The 21,873-nt window shown below is 42.1% G+C and overlaps 1 protein-coding gene and 1 pseudogene across 2 annotated transcripts in view; one reads left to right on the top strand and one right to left on the bottom strand.

The window, feature by feature from the left end:
- Positions 1-447: 447 nt before the first annotated feature.
- STX11 (syntaxin 11) overlaps positions 448-21,873 on the bottom strand; it is a 39,031-nt gene continuing 17,605 nt past the window's right edge. The window contains exons 1-2 of one of the 2 annotated variants that reach the window (XM_066611267.1): positions 15,929-15,991; positions 448-1,331 (exon numbers count right to left, since the gene is read on the bottom strand). In XM_066611267.1, coding sequence (XP_066467364.1) covers positions 459-1,325 — 867 coding nt within the window. In that variant the 5' untranslated portion in view covers positions 1,326-1,331; positions 15,929-15,991 and the 3' untranslated portion in view covers positions 448-458. Of the gene's footprint in view, positions 1,332-15,928; positions 15,992-21,873 lie in introns of those variants that run through there. The other variant, XM_066611268.1, reaches the window with a different exon arrangement.
- LOC136637429 (5S ribosomal RNA) lies at positions 7,375-7,491 on the top strand (annotated as a pseudogene).

Here is a 21,873-nt window from a genome sequence, read left to right as displayed (position 1 = left end):
TGTACATGTGAATTATCTAGAACAATTCTTCCAACTCATGCCAATTCAGGGTTTTGCAATTTCTCCCCTTCCACCAGAAAAGACTACAGATCAGTTACCACATGGTTGAATTTTCTTGCAGTTTAGATATTCATCTGGAGAGTGTTTTATTCACCTGACCAATATTTCTAAGAACTTTACATATGTTTTTGTTTGCCTCTAATTTTGGCAGGAATGTGGGGGCAGGGGGTGGGAAAGACAAGGTTATCTCATCTTCTGTTAGGAAGATATGACATACTTCAGGGTAACATCTCATTTGGCTTTCAATACATCCTGAGATAAGTGCACCAAATTAATGAATGAAATACAGTACAATGAAAGGAAAACATGACATTGCTACAGAGCAATCTTTTGCAAGGAAAGCATATGTTGCAAGTGTACAGAAATTTCAACAAACTGATCTAGAAATTTGAGGATAGTTAACCCTTTAAGCAAGATAAGCAACAGCAGATGAGAGTTCGACAAGGGTGCTTCCTCCGGTACTCAAGAGCTCTCCTCACTTGACCTTTAGCTTCTCCAACATAATCTTCAACATTTTGTACATTCAGTTCGATCACATCAAAGGTGTCAGCCTGCTCTTCTACCAGCAGAGCTACCTGCAAAAATAGTTCATGGACTTCCCTGATGCGACTCTCCAACTTCATCAACTCTTTGTGCCGTGTTTCTATCTCATTCAATGCCGTACGAGCTCCCTTGATATCAGACAGAAGATTCTCGGAGAAGACATCCCACCTGCCTTGCTCAATCATTTCCTCTATCTGGTTGCCAGACACATCCTTGCCCATGATCTCCAGCTGTCGCTGGATCCTGATCTTGCAGTTGTCTCGCTGTTTCATCTCTGTCTCGTTGTATGCAAACATAGCTTCCTGAAAAGCATGCATGAGATCGATGTAGTGGTCCTTTGATACACGGGCTAGAATTGAACCAGAGCCATATTTGGTTTCTGCATCTTCACTGAAGTCTCTCAAAGCCTGAAGTTTCCGATGGATCTCTTCTCCACGGGCCTTGATGTCTTTTGCAATTGTGTTCGTATCACGTTTTATGCTACTGAGGCGGCGCATAGATGTAAGAAAGCGGGTGTTTTGTTTGCCCAGACGCCGAATGTCCTCTTTCAGGTGGTTGTTACTCGTTCTGATTCCCTGAATATCTTTGTAAACACTTGCTAAGGCATAATCTGTTTCAAACAAGAGAGTTTCACGAGGCAATTGCAAGTCAACCTCAGCATCAGGAGAATGTTGGCCATAAAGCCTAGCTAGCTCAGAAAGCTCGAAGAGTCGATCTCTCATTTTTGCCTGTAGGTAGAAAGGGGAGGGGGGAGAGAAAAATTAGTGAAAATAGCAAATTTAACTGATCTATACAGATATAGCTTTTATCTAAGGCATTGTGGTTGACAAAGTATCTGTAAGGGAACATTGTGCAAGCACTGCAGAGCACTGTAGTTTTCCAACTGCTGTAAATCCCATGTACTATTTATAACATAGATCTACATAACCTATTATAGCAAGTGTAAGGAAACATTTAAATCATGATTTACCATAAGAACGTGGAACATTTTAGAAGTGGAATCACAAACTGAAGCACTGATTAGCTTCTAGATTTAGAGAGACTTTCCATGCTCATTTAAATAAGTAAAGTTGCGTTTTTGATATTTGACTACTTCTTTAAAATCAAAAGCTTTGAATAAGTTTACACAATACAATTGCTCTTACAGAATTCCATAGAAGTTTTTTTCCTGTTAATGTTGCATAATTAAATATATAGTCTTAAGATAGCTCTTCCCATTTCCTTACTTCCCCTCCCCATCAATCATCATGCAATCTTGTGTATACCTCCTTTACGTAAAACATATAATTGAGAATTCTCCATATTGTTATTTATTTTTCATTTTTCATACCGCCCTTCCTCCAAAGAGCTCAGGGCAGTGTACACAGCTGCTCCCCTCCTTTTGTCCTCACAACAGCCCTGTGAGGTAGGTGAGGCTGAGAGAAAGTGACTGACCGAAGGTCACCCAGGAAGCTTCGTGGCTGAGGGGAGATTTGAACCTGGATCTTCCAGGTCTCAGTCCAATTCCCAGACCACTACACCACCCTGGCTCTCCCCTGTCCATATAAGGACAACTAAACTATACTGGGGTATAGTATAGCTTCCATCTTTTCCACCCTTTAGCTTCTATCTCTGGCTTAAAGAATACATGGCCTTATTTATTAATTAGATTGTTATCCTATCTCTTATATAAGCATCTCAGAATGGCATATTCCCACTCTACCCACCCACCCCCCACTGTCTGCAATGTTACTCTGCTTCCAGGGTTACATCAACCCTGTAAAATAGGTTAGGTTAAAAAAAATTGATCAGCCCAAGATCAACAGTGAGCATTGCAGCTAGGAGTTTTACTCCAAGTCCTCTTAGCTCAAGTCCAGCACTCTTTCAACTCCTATACCACACCAGCTCTCTTGATAACATGGCTGCAGATTTCAGGTTGTCATAAGCATCGATCTCCATGTCACAACCACTGCACCTGAAAACCCTACCACAGAAGTAGTATATTCTGTGGTCTTACAAAATATATATGTCAGACCTCATACTCAGAGCATTTAAAGTGAGGTTGATGGATTTTGTAGGAGATAATCAGGGTTGGAGGTTATTCCCAATTAGTTGACATGAAGTAGAAGCAGTCTATGGTGCAACAAAGTCACTCCTGTTCAGGGAAGAAATAATGTAATTATTTTAAAATGTATACAGCACAGATTGCAGTATCAGTCGTATTAAATCAAATCTAAAAGGTTGGTATGTGGTTCATTCAGTTAATTCAGCAGGATCATTCAGTATATTTCAACTAGTTTATTTCTCTTTATATATCCATGCTTTCTGTCCCCAGGGGGCTGGGGATAAGAATAGGCCCTCAGTTTGGGTGTACTTGTCATAAGAGGTGACTAAACAGCCACCGGGTAGATGGGACTCCTGAGCCTGGGAAGGCAGCTCATCTGAGAGAAGGAAAACTCTGATCCCAAACCTCCACTGCCTTGTGGCTACATCCAGTTATGGAAAAGGCTTCAGGAGTCAACCTCGAGGCAAAATCCGGAGCCGGAGTCCCTGAGGCAGTTCATGGCTGAACACAGTCACGTTCTGGCAACTCCTGCGACGTTGCTGGAACCAACCGTATTGGCTTCTGCCTTTCCATTGGACCATTTCAGCGATGTGGAGAGGGGGGATTTGCTGCATGGGTAACAGTTTATCCTCCATATCTACCTTACCCAGGCTTCGCGCACTGGAGAGGACACTCTGTTCCAGAACCACTATTCAGAACATGATACCATAGTCTTCCAAGACTGAAAGATGCCAACACAACTCACATCCATGCTTTCTCTGGCTGTTCTATTCCATATTTCTTCCATGCTGTCTCCATACCTCTTCAACTCCCTCAGCCTCTGTGCCATGTGTTCTAAACAGTCACATACTGTTATCCTCTGAGACCACACACAGTCAAAGCCAGTTCAAGGTTTGTAAGCACTCTGGGTATAGACAATTCAATACTTACTATGCAGTCTAGAACATCTGACCTCACTGGTAGTTTTCAACACCATAGCCAATTATTCTTGTTTTGTTTTGCCTTCCCAGGAATTATTTCCCCACAACTCAAGCCAACACAAGACCAAATCCTATCCAATTTTCCAGCACTGGTGCAGCCATACCAACAGGGCATGCCCTGCATCCTGTAGAAGGGGGGATTTCAGAGAGGCCTCCTCCAGCTAAGGGAAGGCTTGTTCTCTTTCCTTGGGGCTGCATTGCAGCTGCACTGGCAAGTTGGTAGGATTGGGCCCACAATCTTTTCCCTGTATCCTTTCCCTTGCCCTATATCCTCCACGTAGTAAGGCTACATGCATTCACCATGAGATTTGGGCAAGGTGAGGGAAAGAAGTTCAGAGAGAAAAAGATGGCTATGGGATTTTAAAAAAAATTTTTTTAAAGCATTCCTTATTTGCAAGTGATGCCTCTACATTATGGATGATAAAATGTGTACTGAGGTGAGGAAGCATCTGTTTGTGCACCACTTTTGGGGAGGCTGCTACTTCAGTAACAAAGAGCAGCAAAAGTGGAAGGCAGCATTAAAATGCTTTAAATAATAGGCTTTGGGGCAGTCCCCACCAACAACTGTGAAAACAAAGCAGGCTCAAGATTTTCTCTCTGCCTAAGTAGAAAAAAGAGCCCACACACCATGGAAAAAAAGCTAGCTAGAATGATATGGAATCCTTCTTGATGTGCTAGCTTTGCACAGATAGCACAGGCCAACACACATTTTGCTTCCTTAAACGTTACACCAATTCCTGGGTACATTTGGGGTGCTGATTCCAAAAATGGCATCCGTTTTGCCCTATCATGTCTAGTTTTGGAGACACAGCATAGCCTCTTTAGTGAATGGTTCAAGTATAATGAGGCTATACTGTATCTCCAAAACTAGACATGATAGGGCAAAACAGATGCCATTTTTTGAATCGGCACCCCAAATTCATATCAAACCATCATAAAGTTTGGGAAAAACTTTTCTGACCCTCAATTTTATAGACCTGTGTAGTCTATCTGGTTGTACTCTGTTCTCTCAAACTAATAATTTCCCTTCAAAACTTTTGAGATAGGCTGAATTGTCCACGTTTATAGGTAACTTTCCCAGCTGAGAACATTCATAACTGCTCCATCACTCATAACCATACGCAGTTTCTGCAATAGTTACAAGGCAGATTTAGAAACTAGCATGAGATAACTGCAATAAGATGGCCAACACAGTGTTCTTCCTAAAATACCTGGTTAGTGAATTACTTCAGGAAAGATCGGCTTTCAATTTCTTCTTCATAGTCAATGTCATATGCCACCATGTGTGACTGATTTTTTGAACCAACAGAATTCAAAATTCAACAACAGCAGAATCTAGATATCATTTTAGAGTGGATACATTGCCTACAACACAGATATCTGGTGGATCCAATAGGGAAGAGGAAAGCAGGGTACAGTCTCTTCCCCCTTGTCAAAAAATGGAAAGTAGAGGTGAGGAGGCTGCAACAAGTGAAAGAGGCAAGGATGAAAAAGGAGTGGTGTGGAGTTGAACACCCTCTCTGCTCCTATCTTCCACTCATAAATTCCTCATAGGTTCCAACTTGTTTTCTGTAACAGAGGAAGTCGCATTGTGCACAAGACTAATTTTCATGGGTAATAAATAACCCACTCCAATATTCTACTTCAGGATCTCTCTCTCTCTCTCTCTCTATCTCTTTGAGCAGAATCAGCTCAGAGTTCCAAGGCAAGGACAGTTTATCATTGCAAAAAAGCAATATTAATGTTCTTTCTACTGCAGTAGTAGAATCAGTCTGACAAATACTCAGAGTGCTGCATTATGCTTGAATGATCTGTTTTGCAATACAGAAAAATGCAGGTGAGCTTTCTGAAGTGAGAACAGTTGGCATGAAAAATGCAAAAATTGGAAGTGGGAGACCTACTCAAACTACATTGCCTGGCAGCACACCACGTGCATTGTCCTTTACTTGTAAAGAAGAAGAAAAAGGCTGCAGTGGAGTTATTTCACTGTTATTCAGTATTGCAAACAGCAGCTCGTTTACTGAAGACATGTAAAACCACTAATGGACCTTCAAGACTTTGGGTGAAACATTTGAAGTCAGAGATAGGCAGCTAACTGTGCATTACATTTTTTCACATTTTAGATGAGCATGAATGGAAAACTTTTGTAACAGTTCATCCTTAAATCAGAAAGATCTCTTCCAAGGGAAATATCCTTAGGATAATTGGGAGTATATTCCAAAACAATTGACAGTTGCCAATGAGCTACCACCTTTCTAAGAAACCAGGGACACAAGCAATGTAATCCTATGCCTACTCAGAAGTAAGTCCCTTTGTATTCAATGGGGTTTATTCTCAGGAGAGTATATATTGTATAAGATTGCAGCCAAGCTGTTACAGAATAGGACAGTGCTGGCAGAATACTGACATGCCCACCTGCCTTCTGAGCACATTGGAAGCTAGCGCTGAGGGTTCAAAGCACTCGCCCTCTGATGGATGAAGCCCTCAGCCTGTCCTGGCCCAACCAGACACCACTCCTGCTAATAATAACGTCTAAGGACATGTCCAAACATTGATACTTTGAGCAATGGAGTCACAGCAGAAGTATACTCACCACATTTCACACGTGTAAATCTCCTGTCCCTGCCCCCCCCCCACATACACGTACACACATGCACAGGAAAAGCTCAGGAAAAACCAGTTTTGTGTTTTGGAGACAGAATCCAACCGTGCCCAGCACTGACTCGTTAGGAACTTGTAATATCACATAAACCACCCTGGCAGCAGTTTTTGAACTCTTTTAAAACTGGATGAATTTGCTTTTAAAGCACTACACAATGCTCAAATCAAATAAATGTATGAGTGACACTTTTTAAAGAGGTAAACAGTTCACCTGAAGCATGATGGTTCATGCTTCTGGTTATAAAACTGATGACTCCATCAAAACTAGATTCCCTGCTAAGTTCATCTGCTGGAAGCAGTGCCAAAGCAAAGGAAAGGCCAAGCTCGCTCTGCAGGAAACACACACACACACACACACACACACAACATCATAGTCCTATTTTTCAGGGCATCCACACTCCAGCACACCTGCCATGATAGTTCCAATGACTTAAGGCAATATACATATGCAAACTTTTGGATGATTTGAAAGTTAGTTTCCCTCACTATATTTTTGTCAACACCTGAGTTAGCCCATTATGTTGTGTAGAGAGGCAACTGCTTGTTACAGAACAAGCTTGCTACTCTTGCAAAGTCAACTATGCAATCAACAGTGACTAATTGCCATGCTAAGGGAATGTTAACAACTATTTGCTACAACACTAGGCCTAGTTCTCAAAAAAGAAATGATAAGCTGTGTCTGACCCCTAGAGTGCTGGTAGGGGCTCACATGACAATGTAGGGGCCATCCAAGATTTCTTGATGTTCGAGAATCATACGCTAAATGCTTTTCTCACTTACCTGGCAATGCATCGGCCTTTGCCCCTCCCACTCTCCAAACTGGAAAGGAAGGAGGTGGAGCAAAAGAGAAAGTATGCCTCCAATGCTGTAGCCCACCATGCTACCCCCCATTTCTTATTCTGCACAACCCCTTCTTCCTTTCCAATTCAGGGAGTGGGAAGAACAGCAGGGGAAGTGAGTGGGCAGACAGAGGAGACTACTCTAGCTAATCTGTTTCACAAGGCGTCTGACTCATTTGGCCTCACATATGGGCCACCCCAAAAGAAGTGTTTCTCTGTACAAAGATACTCCTGAAACCAGGACCAGTCCAAGAACTGTTACCCTGCACATGCCTGATCTTGTCTGATCTCGGAAGCTAAGCAGGGTCAGGCCTGGTTAGTACTTGGATGGGAGACCGCTTGGGAATACCGGGTGCTGTAGGCTTATACCATAGTCTTTCGAGACTGAAGGTTGCCAACCAACCAACCAAGACCTTCTGACACTCGAGGCAGTATGCCAAATGACTGATGATGTGCCAGCCTCAGTTTCTCTCACTCTCCAATATTCTAGCTCAGCATTCTCCTCCTCCCCTCCACATTTCCTCCTCTTCTGACCCTTCTTTTTCATTCCAAGGAGTGGAAGAAGGTGGATAAAGAGAAGGCAAGTAGGTACATAGGCACTCCCTGAGTGTCTGAGTGCTGCCTGAGGCAACTACCTCAGTTGGCCTCATGAATGGGCCAACAGCAGTGCTACCTGAAATTGTGAACCAATATTAGGAAAAAGTGATTTAGTCTCACCTCCTCCCTGACATACTAGGTTTATAAATTGTTTGTGCTAACATTTAATCAGGCAAATACCTACTTGCAGCCTGAAATGGAACAGTTCAGAAACAGATTTACCACCTCAGCCAGCTGGACTTGGATGTTTTGCATACTGACTCCACAACTGCTGCTTATAAGAGGTAGGCCTCAATTTCTGTCAAGTGTTCAGGATGACACAAATGCCTGTATTCCACATTCATATATGAGAAGAGCATGGTTATTTAATCTTTAATAACATGGCAAGAATAATGTTCCCTGTTGTCAGATGCTGGATAACTAAGGCATAAATCAAGGCAAGGAAGTGGTTTTAATATATACCTATGCACATTTGTGTCATTCTGACACAACATGTGTCATTCCTCAACACATTCTGAAGCACGTTCAGAATGCAGATATAATATTCAGAGATCCCCATAGCCATTAGCAAGTACGTCTTTTTTCTCTAGGAGCATCACCCTCCACCTCTAAAAAGGAATTTGAAACTTTTTATTTATAGCAGTGGTCTCCAAAACCCGGCCCACGAGCCACATCTGGTCCTTGACATCATATTAAGATATGTGATGTGGCCCTGGGGCCAAAAAGTTTGGAGACCCCTGATTTGTAGGCAGGAAGCAGGACTATCTTCCTTCACACTGGCTATAGCAGATGGCCAAGGTAACGCAATAATTTTACCACGCCCAAACCACCCTGGGACATGTAACAGTCCGCTGCCCATCATAGTATACACAGATTGCTCAAGGGAAGGAGGCCAGTGAAAGACTAGCATAAGGGCTGGTTAATACATTAAAGCAGTGTTTCTCAAACTGTGGGTCAGGACCCACTAGGTGGGACACGAGCCAATTTCAGGTGGGTCCCCATTCAGCCCAATATTTTATTTTTAATATATTAGGTTTCATGCTACCATGAATGTGACTGCATTTGGGGAAATGTTACAGATCTGAACTTTTAACATTGTTGTACTTTTAACAATGATAGTCAATGGAACTTACTCCAGGATAAGGGTGGGTAGGATTGCAGCCTAGGATTGTTAAAGATTTTCCTGCTTGATGATGTCACTTGAGGTCATCACTTCTGGTGGGTTCTGACAGATCGTCATTCTAAAAAAATGGGTCCCGGTGCTAAATGTGTGAGAACCACTGCATTAAAGAAAAGTTTGTGGGCTGCTGAATGTAACTCTGTGGATTATTTGAAGTATTCATGTGTAATATATAGATGGCTTTGTTTATACATGTTATTCTGATGACACCAGAGCTAGTCAGACAGAACTTGCAAGTAATTAACAGCTGTGCCTTTAGTTATATGAAAGGAGGCTAACCAGTCAAAAGCTAGTCCTGTTTGACTAGTTCTTTAAGGGCCCCTTCAGGATCAACACAGTGAGCATATGAGTCTGCCATTTTCCAGATCTCAAATTACTTGTACAATAACAATTCTATGAGGTGGTGATAGCCAAGAGATTTCCCTATTGGAGCCAAGGCAATACTAATGCCAAACCTGAAACTGTAGTGCAATGGTTCTCAAACCTTAAGCACTGGGACCTACTTTTTAGAATGACAATCTGTCATTACCAGAAGTTATGTCGTTAACATGAAAGTGATGTCATGTCCAGAAGTGACATCATCTAACAGGAAAAGATTTAACACCCCTTCCAAACAACAAAAATCAATCAAATATATTAAAAGTTTACAAGAAGTTTTAAAAATTATTTAAAATAAAGAACACTCCTAACCTTCCCAAGCAGTTGCTCATTTGTTTAAAAAAAAATTCCCAAATATTCCTAAGGCTGCAATCCTATCCACATTTACCTTGGCTTTAGTCCCACTGACTGATATTTCAAAGCATCTTGTTTAATAGTAGTCTGTTAAAAGTACAGATCTTTAACATTTCCTCAAATGTAGTCACATACCACAGCAGCATCAAATCTAACATATTAAAAATAAAACACACTTTAAAATGAATGGGGACCCATCTGAAATTGGCTTGTGACCCACCTAGTAGGTTTGAAAAACACTGTATAGTGGAATCATTGCACAAATATAAGGGGAATGCAGGAGAATAGGAGATTTGCTGTGGTCTTGCAGCAGGCAAAAAGCAAGATTGCCTTCTGCAGGAGGTTAAGGCAGGACCAATCTGCACAGAACACTGGAAGATCATGGACTGCAAACCTGATCCAGCAACAGCCCTTGAAGAGGGGATGTTTTACTCTTCACAAGATGCTTTTGCAAAATTGTCCTGAGTTGCTTTCTCCACCCACTGGATAGGGAAAGAGGAGAAATGGAAGTTTTTTCTTTCTTTCATAAAACATATCTGTCTTTATCTTCCATTTTTTTGTATGGAACATGAGCTCAGATCTCAAGGACCAAGTCGGCAGCAGGACTTTTGAGGGACTCCTTTCCAATTACAGCCTCTACTAAGGTGGTTAACTGTTAAGCTATTCCTGGATGTTGGTTTTCCCTTCAACCTGGTAGAATGTTGGAAATTCCTGGAGGCTATTGTTAAAATCTCCGGAACTTTTTGCACACTCCACTCAACACTCCACTTTAAAACTGGTTACTTTCTGGCGCAGCTTCCATTGCAGCACAAAGAATTGGGGAGAGGGGCATAGAATTTAGAGATATGCATATGGTATACATGAAAATACTCTTTGTATTCTGTAAACAGTATCATTTATGTGATAATTTTATGAAATATTTCTTAACTCATGTTCCAAAAGTTCCCACTATTATAAAAGAAACCTGTGGGGCCTTACCAGATGGAAGATTCATTACAACAAAATAATCCATGAATAGGTCATCCTGCAGATTTTAAAGTGACACAGCAGAATGTGTATATTGGGACACAGTTTTCAACTGTTTCACTCTTATACTATTTCCCCTTTTAAGCTCTCCCAAACTTTCTTGGCCTCATAAGGGAAGCATACAGATACCATACATGCATCTGTGTGTCCTGCCCTGTAGAGCAAATAGCAGCTCAGAGCTTAATTGAGAAAATGATCTGGGAGCTTAATTGAGAAAATGATTGGGGGGGGGAAGGGTTAAAACCCTCCCTCAGTATCAGCCCAAATCCCCCACTATTCACAGATCTCCCATGTTATGTCTAATTTGGTCCCAAGTTTAATATGTTGGTTCATGGAGCTGATTAATAATTGCATGTGCACGGCAAAGGATATTCAACACATTTTTAAAAGGAGAATGCTGGTTAAGGTTACAGTCATTAAGAAGGGTGATGGAAGCCAATTTGGGAAAGGAAGAATTTCAGCAGTACAGAAGTTATATTACATGGGCCATATAAAAATCCTTATGTCTTGGTGCAACACACACAAAGATACCTTTACCTGGTGAAGAAATACAGGTGTCTTACTTCACAAACTGCAACATACAATTTCATAACAAAATATAGTCATCTGCCTTCAGTAACACACATATATCACTAGCGTCATACAAGTTATAAGACACATCTTGTATGTTCCCATGGCAACTATTAGTCAACTCAGAATACTAAGTTGTCAGGTATGCAGGTAAGATTACTAAGCACTGACACTCTATTATACATTCAAATTGCTATAACCACGTTATCCAACAGCTCACCACATCATCTTGGCAAAGCACATACTATCAAGTGACTGCAAGTCTTATGAGTGCTAATTGTGTTACCAAATAAAGGTCATTATGAGTGCACTAGCATCATGTTTCTTTAATTACCAATCACAAATTTTGCGGAGTACTTCAAATCTTGTTCCCTTGCTGATATCACACACTTGCCATGATGCATATTCATGTAGACACCTACAAGTTACTCAAATGCAAATATAAAAAGGAGCACAGAGCACATGTAGAATTTAAGATGATGGCATTACACTTGTCAAAGCAACAGGAAGTCAAGAAGAACATTCTGACATAGGATTTTTCCTGTGTGGAAGAAAACTCACAAAAGCTTGTATTCCAAGAACTGCAAGTAGTGTGCTGCTCACAAGCTAGGGGTCTCCCACCTTCTCTAACATCTTGAAGCCCCCAGCACTCCCTGAAAAGCTGGTTTTGAGAGTCGCAGGAACCCCCAAAATAATGTGCACTGTTGCTCAGGCGAACACAGAAAGAGGGAGATGTTAGAGGAAATCCTGCCCTCCTTGCATGAGCAAAAGTGCCATTCCACTCATACAAATATTAGTCGGGATTTATTATTACAAACTAACTAAAAACGTATTTTTAGTGTAAGTTTTTCAAGCTGTATTTTCGTCTGTAAAAAGCAAAGTTTGCTTGCTTTATCCTCTTGCATGAGAGAGTAGACGACAACTCAAACTATCACACCACCCAACACACACTTTGGTGCCTTAAAGTCAGACCTATTTTTGGATATATTTGGGGCACTGATTCAAAAAAGTGCATTAGTTTCACCCGATCAGCTCTAGTTTTGGAGATATGACATAGCCACCTTTTATGCTGATATGCAGACATATAATTGTGTATTGTTATTTTATGAGTGCATAACTAGAGCTGATACTGCCAAACAGATGCCATTTTTTGAATCAGTGCCCCAAATAAACCCCAAAATGGGTCTAACTTCTGAAGCACCAGAACAAAATTTTTTTGATGGGCAGTGGCGAGGAAAAACTGACAGCTAATTATATGAAAAAAATGACATCTCATCTACATCATTACTTCTTTATCCTGTTGAAGTTAAGAAATGCATTACTCAAGCATGCTCACAAAAAATACTCAAGTAGTTCAGAAAAAAAGACAGGTTAATTCCATGATAAGAGCCTAAAAGGGCATCATTGTGACAGCTTGGCAATGGTGGTTCTGACTACATCAAACCTTAAATAGTGCTTTATCCCTCCTGTAATCTTGCAAAGTTTTGTCTCCCTGGCAAAGGCCTAGACTCCCCTACTTTCAATCCAAGAAGACGTCAATTCTTCTTTCTCCCCAGAAGAAGAAGAAGACATCCTCTTCTTTCTTCCTTTTGCTCTCTTCCCAAGTGCATCAGAAAAGACTTTTAAAGTGTGGCATGCACATGTTGTGTGAGAGAGATCCTCCCCAAACCCAAAGCCAGGAGAAGGGTGGCCACTTGCCTTATTTTGAGAATTTTTACATACTGTATAGTGTTATTCATGCACATAGCACTTTATGTATACAATGCTTCCCTTGTGATGATAGGGAGAGGGTCGTGGGCTTAAAAACAGAAAAAAATGTGTGTCAATGTCACCATCAGAAGCAGCATCTTTAATTTGTTCCTGAAGTAGTTTCCTCCTCTCTGGGTACTCAATTGCTTGACGTTATTTTCATTTTATTAAAGGAAATGGTATTCATTATATTAAAATTCATTATATTAAAATTAACATTTTTTAAAATTTAAAATACATCTGTGATGCTAAAGTTGGTGCTACTGTTCTTTCAAAAAGTTGGATTTTCTGCAGCTTAAAAAAAGACGTGATGTACAGGAAGAATACAGAAGGCCAACAAGCTAAGTACATTATCATTCAAATGCATTGCAAAAAGGCAATTCAGGACTAAACACTGGCTTCGTTCTTTTTTTAGCTTCCAGCACTAGAAGCGCTAGACTCAGAGAACTGTTTTTGTTTGTTTGTTTGTTTGTTTGTTTGTTTGTTTGTTTGTTTGTTTGTTTGTTTGTTTGTTTTTTTAGCTTCCAGCACATTTGGGTCAAATTCTTTTTTTAGGTTCTAGCGTGCTAGCCACACTAGAATTTTGCCAAGCAAGCTTGGAGCTAGAAAAGATGGCTGCCACTATGATGTCACAGGCCTATTTTCAATTAAAATGAATGCAAGGATCTATCAGAAACATGGTGGCCTCTATAATGTATGAAGTATATGGTGAAGACATGGGAACCTCCATACAATTTATTTGAATGACAAGGTGCCATTTTGTCATTTTTTAAATAATTACACTGAAAGCATGTTAGCATCATGCTGGAAACATCACTTCCGCCTATTTCCCTAACATAAAAACAACGTAGCCAATCTCTATCACAAGGTCCCCAGGTCCTTATCTGGGTACCCTGCTCATAGACATCTATAGCATCCCTTGAGGGAATCTGAACATAAGAACAGCCCCACTGGATGTCAAGGATGAATGGCAGGTTTTTCCCTCAACACAAAAGTGGGCCTAAGTAGCAGACATTTGCTCATAAAAAGAAAAGACCTATTCGTATGTGAGAAAGTCAAGGGGTGTACTTTGCAATGCTCCCCCCTCCTGGCAGCTACGTATCCTTTCCATGTACTACATCTGGGTCTGCTATGCCCAGATTATCCTAGTCCTTCATTCAGGTATCGTCATGAAGTCTTATTCCATACTTTGGGAAAACTAGGAGCTCCCCCATCCCCAGCCTGAAAAATACTTCTCTTAAACAAAAGAAAATAAAACATGCACACACCACACCAACTACCACTAAAATTAGTAAATGAGCTTAAAGTGAATTTCTGTTACCATTGCAACTGAAATGTTCCCCTAACTCCAACCCAGGGAAGATCTATCACAGCTTAACCTATATGACAATAAAGCGAATGGGAAAAGTAACACAGACAGTTGGATTTTCAAACCACTTCAAAAAAGTTTTTGCAGCAATGTTTAGTGCCTTTTCATGCTGGAATTATACCAATTCCCCACCCCCCATCTTGCTGATTTCCATATTTGGAACTTGCCTCCAAGTAAGCAGACTAAGAAAGCAATGTTGAAAGTGGAATTACAGAAGTTGAGGGTAGTTAGTTTTGTTTTAAACTTCCTATGATATTACATTGGACTTCTGTACTGCAATATTTTATACATCAAACACCACAAGTCCTGCTCTGTCTTAGAAGTAGCTTACTTTGGAAATTGCTTGGACCCTACACATCCATTTATTCTACAGTGGTACAGTTGTAGGTGCTAAGGGACTATTCCCAGAAGAAGCAGTCTCCGTAATTCTCTTGAGGTTTTCCTAGACCAGGAGTGTCAAACATAAGGCCCAGGGGCCGCATGCGGCCCTCAGAAGCTTTTTATCCGACCCTCAGGCTCTCAGCTGCTGAGGTGTTACAGCTGAAATGGCAGCCCACATGAAAACTGGGCTTTCCCAAATCTTGAAATATAATCAAGATTTGCATACTTTCTCTTCAGTCATTAGCAGTTAATGAGTTTCTATAGGAGACCAGGGTCTGATTTCTGGCCATTAGTTTCTTAATGATGTCACTTTCTGCTTAATGACATCATTTCCGGCCCTCTGTATGAAACAAGTTTGACACCCCTGTCCTAGACTATATAACCAGCATGCAGCCTTTGTTTCATTAACACTACAGTTCCATTAATACTGTACCACAACCCAATGTACATGTCATAATGTGATGCACTTAATTCAGCAGGACCTGCACCTGCCTCAAACCAGATTGCCAAGATTGATACATCTTACTTGGGTGGAAAAGGGCTATGGGGACTGTAGGTTTGATTCTCACACTGTAAACGCATTTCTGAGCTAAGCATGTGCTCAGGGGCACCCTGTTCCCTAATTATAATTAATCTACAGCTCTGAGCATCCGTCTCCAGTGGGTGAACCTCAGGGCTCCAGTGACAAGCAAAAGGGAACTACAACCCTGAAGCCTGCCTGCCCATCCCTGCCTTAAGCCACCTGGAAACCCCCCATATATGCCACCCCACGATCCATGGGACAACGATGAGCTGCACATGTAATAAATACACCAACACATAATAACTATGAAGCCCCACAAAGAACCTGTGGCAGCGAGGGGTTTCTGATCACGGGCCGGCTGCCCGCTTTGGAAAGAAGTCTGCCAACATTTCAGCGCTGCTCACAACAGCTTGGGCAAAAACTTCCCCTCTCCAGCTCAAGAAGCAGGAAGCTTCGCCCCGAGGCGCATCCATCCTTCCGATCCCCCTCAAGAGGCTTAGAGAGGGGAAGACGAGGGAGACTGGTGCATTGGCACTACTTCGCATCACAGTACAACGAAGCCACCCATCACTCGCCAAAGGTCCTAGATGGCCCAGGGGGCAATATTTGGAGACCCCTCTCTGAACCAGGCGCCGCATGCAGAGCAGACGCGAGGAAGCAGCAGCAGCACTCACCGTCACTTGCGCCGGGCGCGCCTCTCTCTCTCTTCTCCGGGCCACCAAGTCGCAGCCGGGAACAGCTTCTCACCCAGACCAGCCGCGGAGTTTCCTCCACCGCTTGTTTTAGCCGGCCCTCCGGCTCCTCCCACCCGCAGCCCATTGGCCTCCTCTGCCTCCGCGCTGGGCTTTTCTTTCCCCACCAAGTGATGATGAGCGACACTGTGGCATGTGGGTGAGTCACTCCCCTGCGGAGAGATGCTGTGGTGTGTCCCGAGGTGGACTCTCCCAGCCGGTGTCCTGCTGCTGCTGTCCTGGATTCTTTCCACCGCCAGCAGTCGCCCAGGCACATCTCTGCAGCCTCAGTCAGCATCAGTCAGTCAGGTGATGCGCCCCGTAGTGTAATAGGGCAGGCAGGCACATCACCTACACGTACCACCTTGTGGTTTCGAAAATCTGGTACCTCAAGCTGAGTGTCGCATCATAGGTGGATTTTCTCCACCCTCCCCAAAGAGGAGGAGGAGGAGGTGTGTGTGTGTGTGTGTGTGTGTTTAATCTATAGACCTGAGGGCATGAAAGATCATGCTGTGAAGGTCTTTCCTCTGTAAAGCAGTGCTAGATATTGCCCCATGTGGGAACTGGGGGTTCCCACCTGAGAAATGTTTTAAAAAAACAAATTTTTGTTTAAACTGTGCCATGAAGAGAGTTTGTTTAAACTCTCTCTCTCTCTCTCTCTTTCTCTCTCTCATAAGAACATAAGAACAGCCCCACTGGATCAGGCCATAGGCCCATCTAATCCAGCTTCCTGTATCTCACAGCGGCCCACCTAATGCCCCAGGGAGCACACCAGATAACAAGAGACCTCATCCTGGTGCCCTCTCTTGCATCTGGCATTCTGACATAACCCATTTCTACAATCAGGAGGTTGCACATACACATCATGGCTTGTAACCCGTAATTGATTTTTCCTCCAGAAACTTTCCAATCCCCTTTTAAAGGCGTCCAGGCCAGACGCCATCACCACATGCTATGGCAAGGAGTTCCACAGACCAACCACATGCTGAGAAAAGAAATATTTTCTTTTGTCTATTCTAACTCTCCCACCACTCAATTTTAGTGGATGTCCCCTGGTTCTGGTGTTATGTGAGGGTGTAAAGAGCATCTCCCTATCCACTCTGTCCATTCCCTGCATAAATTTGTATGTCTCAATCATGTCCCCCCTCAGGCATCTCTTTTCTAGGCTGAAGAGGCCCAAATGCCGTAGCCTTTCCTCATAAGGAAGGTGCCCCAACCCCGTAATCATCTTAGTCGCTCTCTTTTGACCTTTTCCATTTCCACTATGTCTTTTTTGAGATGTGGCGACCAGAACTGGACACAACACCCCAGGTGTGGCCTTACCATCAATTTGTACAATGGCATTGTAATATTAGCCGTTTTGTTCTCAATACCTTTTCTAATGATCCCAAGCATAGAATTGGCCTTCTTCACTGCCGCCGCACATTGGGTTGACACTTTCATCAACCTGAAATCACTTTCATCACTCTCTCTCTCTCTCTCTCTCTCTCTCTCTCTCTCTCTCATCACAGGTTGTGGGGATGGTACCTGGCCTAGATGCTTTTAAAGGGGAATTGGACAGATTTATGGAGGAAAAGTCCATCACAGGTTACAAGCAACGATGACAGTATGAAATCTCTGGATTTTAGAGGTAGCCTACCTCTCAATGCCAGATATAAGAGAGCGGCACCAGGAGATATACTGTAGGTATCTTCTTGTGCAGAGTGCTCGCTTTGGTGCATGTGCCCACATGCCGGCACACACACAGTGTATAGATACATAAACATAAATGGTGATTGGTGTCACTCTCCAAGTGGGAGCTGCTCCAGACTTCATTCTCTTCACTTGCCCAGCTCTGCTCACCAGGGCTGCTGAGAGTTGGCACTGGACCCAGGGCAAGATGCCTGATTGGGACCCCCTTCCTAAATTTGTTTTGCACTTTTGTTTTGTATATATTGTTTTGTCATGTAATGGCCTGGGGCCCCTGGAAACCCAGGCCCCTAAGATTTTACCCCCTTGCTCCCCCCTCCCTCTGCGCAGGCATTCTGCCACTCAATATTCCCTGGCTCATGTTCAGCTTCGCAAAACAACTTATGCTGAAATGATCCTGAAAAAGACAAGTAAACTTTCAGTTCAATCCTATGCACAGGGCTGGCCTCAAGAGCTGTGGGTCCCAACTAGAAACAGTTTTTGCTGGACCCCAGGTTCAACCCAAGGTCTGTAGAATCTTAGAGAGATACATAATGTTTATTATAGTCTTTTTATGCTGTTCTATAATTAACATATTATGTAATTCAGTACATAATTTTCAGTAAAAAATTTTCAAAATAAACAGTATAAACAAATACAGTTGTTGTGTGCATTTGATTAGATCAGTGATTCTCACACGTTTAGCACCGGAACCCATTTTTTAGAATGACAATCTGTCAGAACCCACCAGAAGTGATGTCATGACCTCAAGTGACATCATCAAGCAGGAAAATCTTTAACAATCCTAGGCTGCAATCCTACCCACCCTTATCCTGGAGTAAGTTCCATTGACTATCATTGTTTAAAGCATATACATAGTAGTCTGTTAAAAGTACAGATCTGTAACATTTCCCCAGATGCAGTCACATTCATGGTAGCATGAAACCTAATATATTAAAAATAAAATATTGGGATGAATGGAGACCCACCTGAAATTGGCTCATGACCCACCTAGTGGGTCCCAATCCACAGTTTGAGAAACACTGGATTAGACTGCAGCAGATTACTCTAAACCAGGGGTCTCCAAACCCTGGTTCAGGGGCCAGATGCAGCCCTCAGCAAGCCTTTTTCCAGCCCGTGGCCAACTTCTTGTCCTCTGACAGCCTCTGGCCCACTCAACTGAACATGACCAGAACTGTGTTCTGATTGTGTCTGGAGAGTGTTCTGAGGGCCAGAGAGTTTGAATGAATGAGCCCATTCATTCATTTATTCATTCATCTAAGTTCCATCTCTAATTTATTTATTTAAATTTTATATTTAAATTTTTTTCCAGCCCACCACACCAATCCAGATATCTGATGCGGCCCTCTGGCCAAAAAGTTTGGAGACCCCTGCTCTGGGCCCCTTTAGACTGGTGACAGGGATGTAGAATCATCTTTTGGCTATGAAGAAATTACTGTAATAAATGATTAATTTCTTGAAATCTGCACCTGGAAATGTGGCAGTCCCACTTAGGAGGTAAGGGACTACAGCCCTGTTGTTCAGAGAATGCTCAGTTTTCCAGAAAGCATGGGTATGTATAGAATCTGTTATTTTGCACTATACAGTACTGCGGTTTCCAGGGCCATCCTATGATCTTTTGAATTGCTGCCTTTGGCAAACAAGATTCTTGTTTCCTTGCCATAACACAATAGTGCCTTTCATACTTTGAGCAGCACAGCAATGGCTCATGAAATGATCTCAAAAGTGGACTAAAGTACTGCTATTTTCATTTTTAATTTCAGCAACTGAAATCTTACCTTTTTGTAGTTAACAGATGTGGAGTGAGCATTCTATATGCCGCCCTCCTTTCATGCTTCAGAAACATGTACATTTAATAAACTATTTTATATATGAAATGTCTATATATTCACTCTGACCCATCCTGATCCTATTCATGTAAGTCCCACTGACTTTAGTTGAACTCCCTTGCATGTAATCCATGTGCCAAGGACTGCAGCTTAACAGCCCCAACACAACATTTCTATACAGTGTGTACTTACTTGAAGGTAGGATTCACTAAAAGTAAGCTTCACTGGATCAAATGAATAAATATGTACACAGTACTTTGGGGCTTACATAGGGTTAGGATCAGAGTTTCACAGCACAATCCTATAAGGCTTACTCAGAAGTAAATTACATTTTGTTAAATGATGGTTCTTCCCAGGTAAGTGTGTCTAGGATTGCGGCTTTTGTCTTTTAAGTATCCCAACACTGTTGTGTAAAGGTAACACAATAACTAGGGGTCTTTCCAGATTGCAGTTTTCACTTTCATTTTGAAAAGGCTTTAAGTTATGTAAGTTGAAGTAACCCACTGTTTTCTCTTCTGGGAAGTGTAAGTAGTTTTGTTTCACTGTTTTTGCTTCAGCTCTTTTTCTTGTTACAATAGTGACTAATCTCTGTCAATACTTCTGCCTTGAATGGAAATTTCAGCAAAAATATATTTTCCATGATTGTGCAAACTGTGGTAGATAGAGAAGTATCCTGCCACTCATAGGCAGAGTTCATGGGTTATGTTTTTGCTATATTTTCCCTTTGCTGGGCAGGAGGTCAGAGGTGAAAATACCTGATGGGAGGGTGAGTTGTCTTTTGGGACGTAATGGGGATGTTGAGAAGTAGCGGTAGATTCTTGGCATTTAAGGAGTTCATCATGGAGTGCCAAACTGAAGCTGAGAGTGCTGCCCTCTTAAAGTTTTAGCGTGAGGAGCTCTTGGTTTGCATAGTCTGGAGTAACTAGGCTCCATCTGAAGGATGGAAGAGCAGCTTGGGACAAACATGGCAGCACCAATCAAGAAGCCATTGTTTAGGGTTAAAGTGACAGTAATACTCGACTATGGGACAGGGCGCAGCAGTGACTCAGATGCCTTAGATTCTACAAGAGAATGATGGCTTCAGCATTGGATCGGGCTGTTTTGAAGGGAAGGAGATAGGCCACATACAATTGCATCAGGAAGGAATAGCTGGCTCCTGAATTTATATCTGTTATACCTTTAAGGGACAAAACCCCCTTTCAGGTTGTGGTTGTGATTTCTATTACCAAGTGTGTTGCCCCAATCTACAACATGGCTCCATCTTCTGGGACTGAAAGCAGGATCAAAGCTAAAGTGAGCAGACTGTATGGATTTTTTCCCCTTGCAACATTTGAGGACAGTAGCTCACATCCTACCTAGGTATGTAATACTTTGTAGTATTGACAGTCATTGTGATATAGTGGTTAGAGCAGTGGTTCTCAAACTTTTTAGCATTGGACCCACTGAAAAAAGTCTCACTTTACCAACTACTCTGTGGCTATAATTGTGATTGGGAAGCAGTGCTCCTCACCCCACGTAGTAGCCCTTGATGCACATAACCTAATCTACCCTATCAGTTTAACAAACCACCAAAAATTGGATCAGTCTGAGAATCACTGGGTTAGATATTGAATTTAGACCAGGATGACCTGGATTCAAACCCCTTTCAACCATGAAACTTCATGGGCCAATCACCTTTTTCAGTCTAACCTACCTCACAAGATTGTTGTGAGGATAAAACAAAGGGAAGCAGCCATGCAAACTGCCCAGAGCTCCTTGGAGGAAGGTCAGTACAGTATATTAATATGAAAAATGAATTCATTAAGAATTATTGCCCAGTTCAATTTATTTGAATTTTGTTAATCAATGGTTTGGAGACTATCCTAACCATGCTAGTATGACTAGTTTAACAGGATTGCCTTTGTCACATGTCCCTGTATCACTGATTGCTGTGATACTGGGATAAGCTCCAGAAATATTGCTCCATGCATATATCTGCTGGTTGCTCAGTCACTTACCAATAGCTCAACTCAAGGCACTGGAGCACATTCCTAGCTGACGAACAGCATGCTGGGATTATGATGCTTAAAGACAGACATGTACTTTCATGCATTGCTGAACCAAGCCCTGAGGCAGTGTGGAATCTGCTTGTCCAGACTGTGTAACAGTGCCTAATTGTGACTATACATCATGGTACAATAAGGAAGGAGAGAAGCAGAGGGGACTTATAATTTTCAAAACAACTGAACCATTTTCCAGTAATAGCCAGAAGATGTTCTAAGGCAAGTTTGCAGGAAGTCACTTGACATTTATGAAATGATCTAACCTCAGTTTCAAAACTTCAGTATTATCTAACTAGCATGTGCTGGACAAGTAGTATATAAGAATTTC

This window comes from Tiliqua scincoides, chromosome 1, assembly GCF_035046505.1.
Source record: "Tiliqua scincoides isolate rTilSci1 chromosome 1, rTilSci1.hap2, whole genome shotgun sequence".
Classification (NCBI taxonomy): Eukaryota; Metazoa; Chordata; class Lepidosauria; order Squamata; family Scincidae; genus Tiliqua; species Tiliqua scincoides.
Note: the sequence above shows the minus strand (reverse complement) of the source record. Positions and strands in the feature narration are given on the sequence as shown.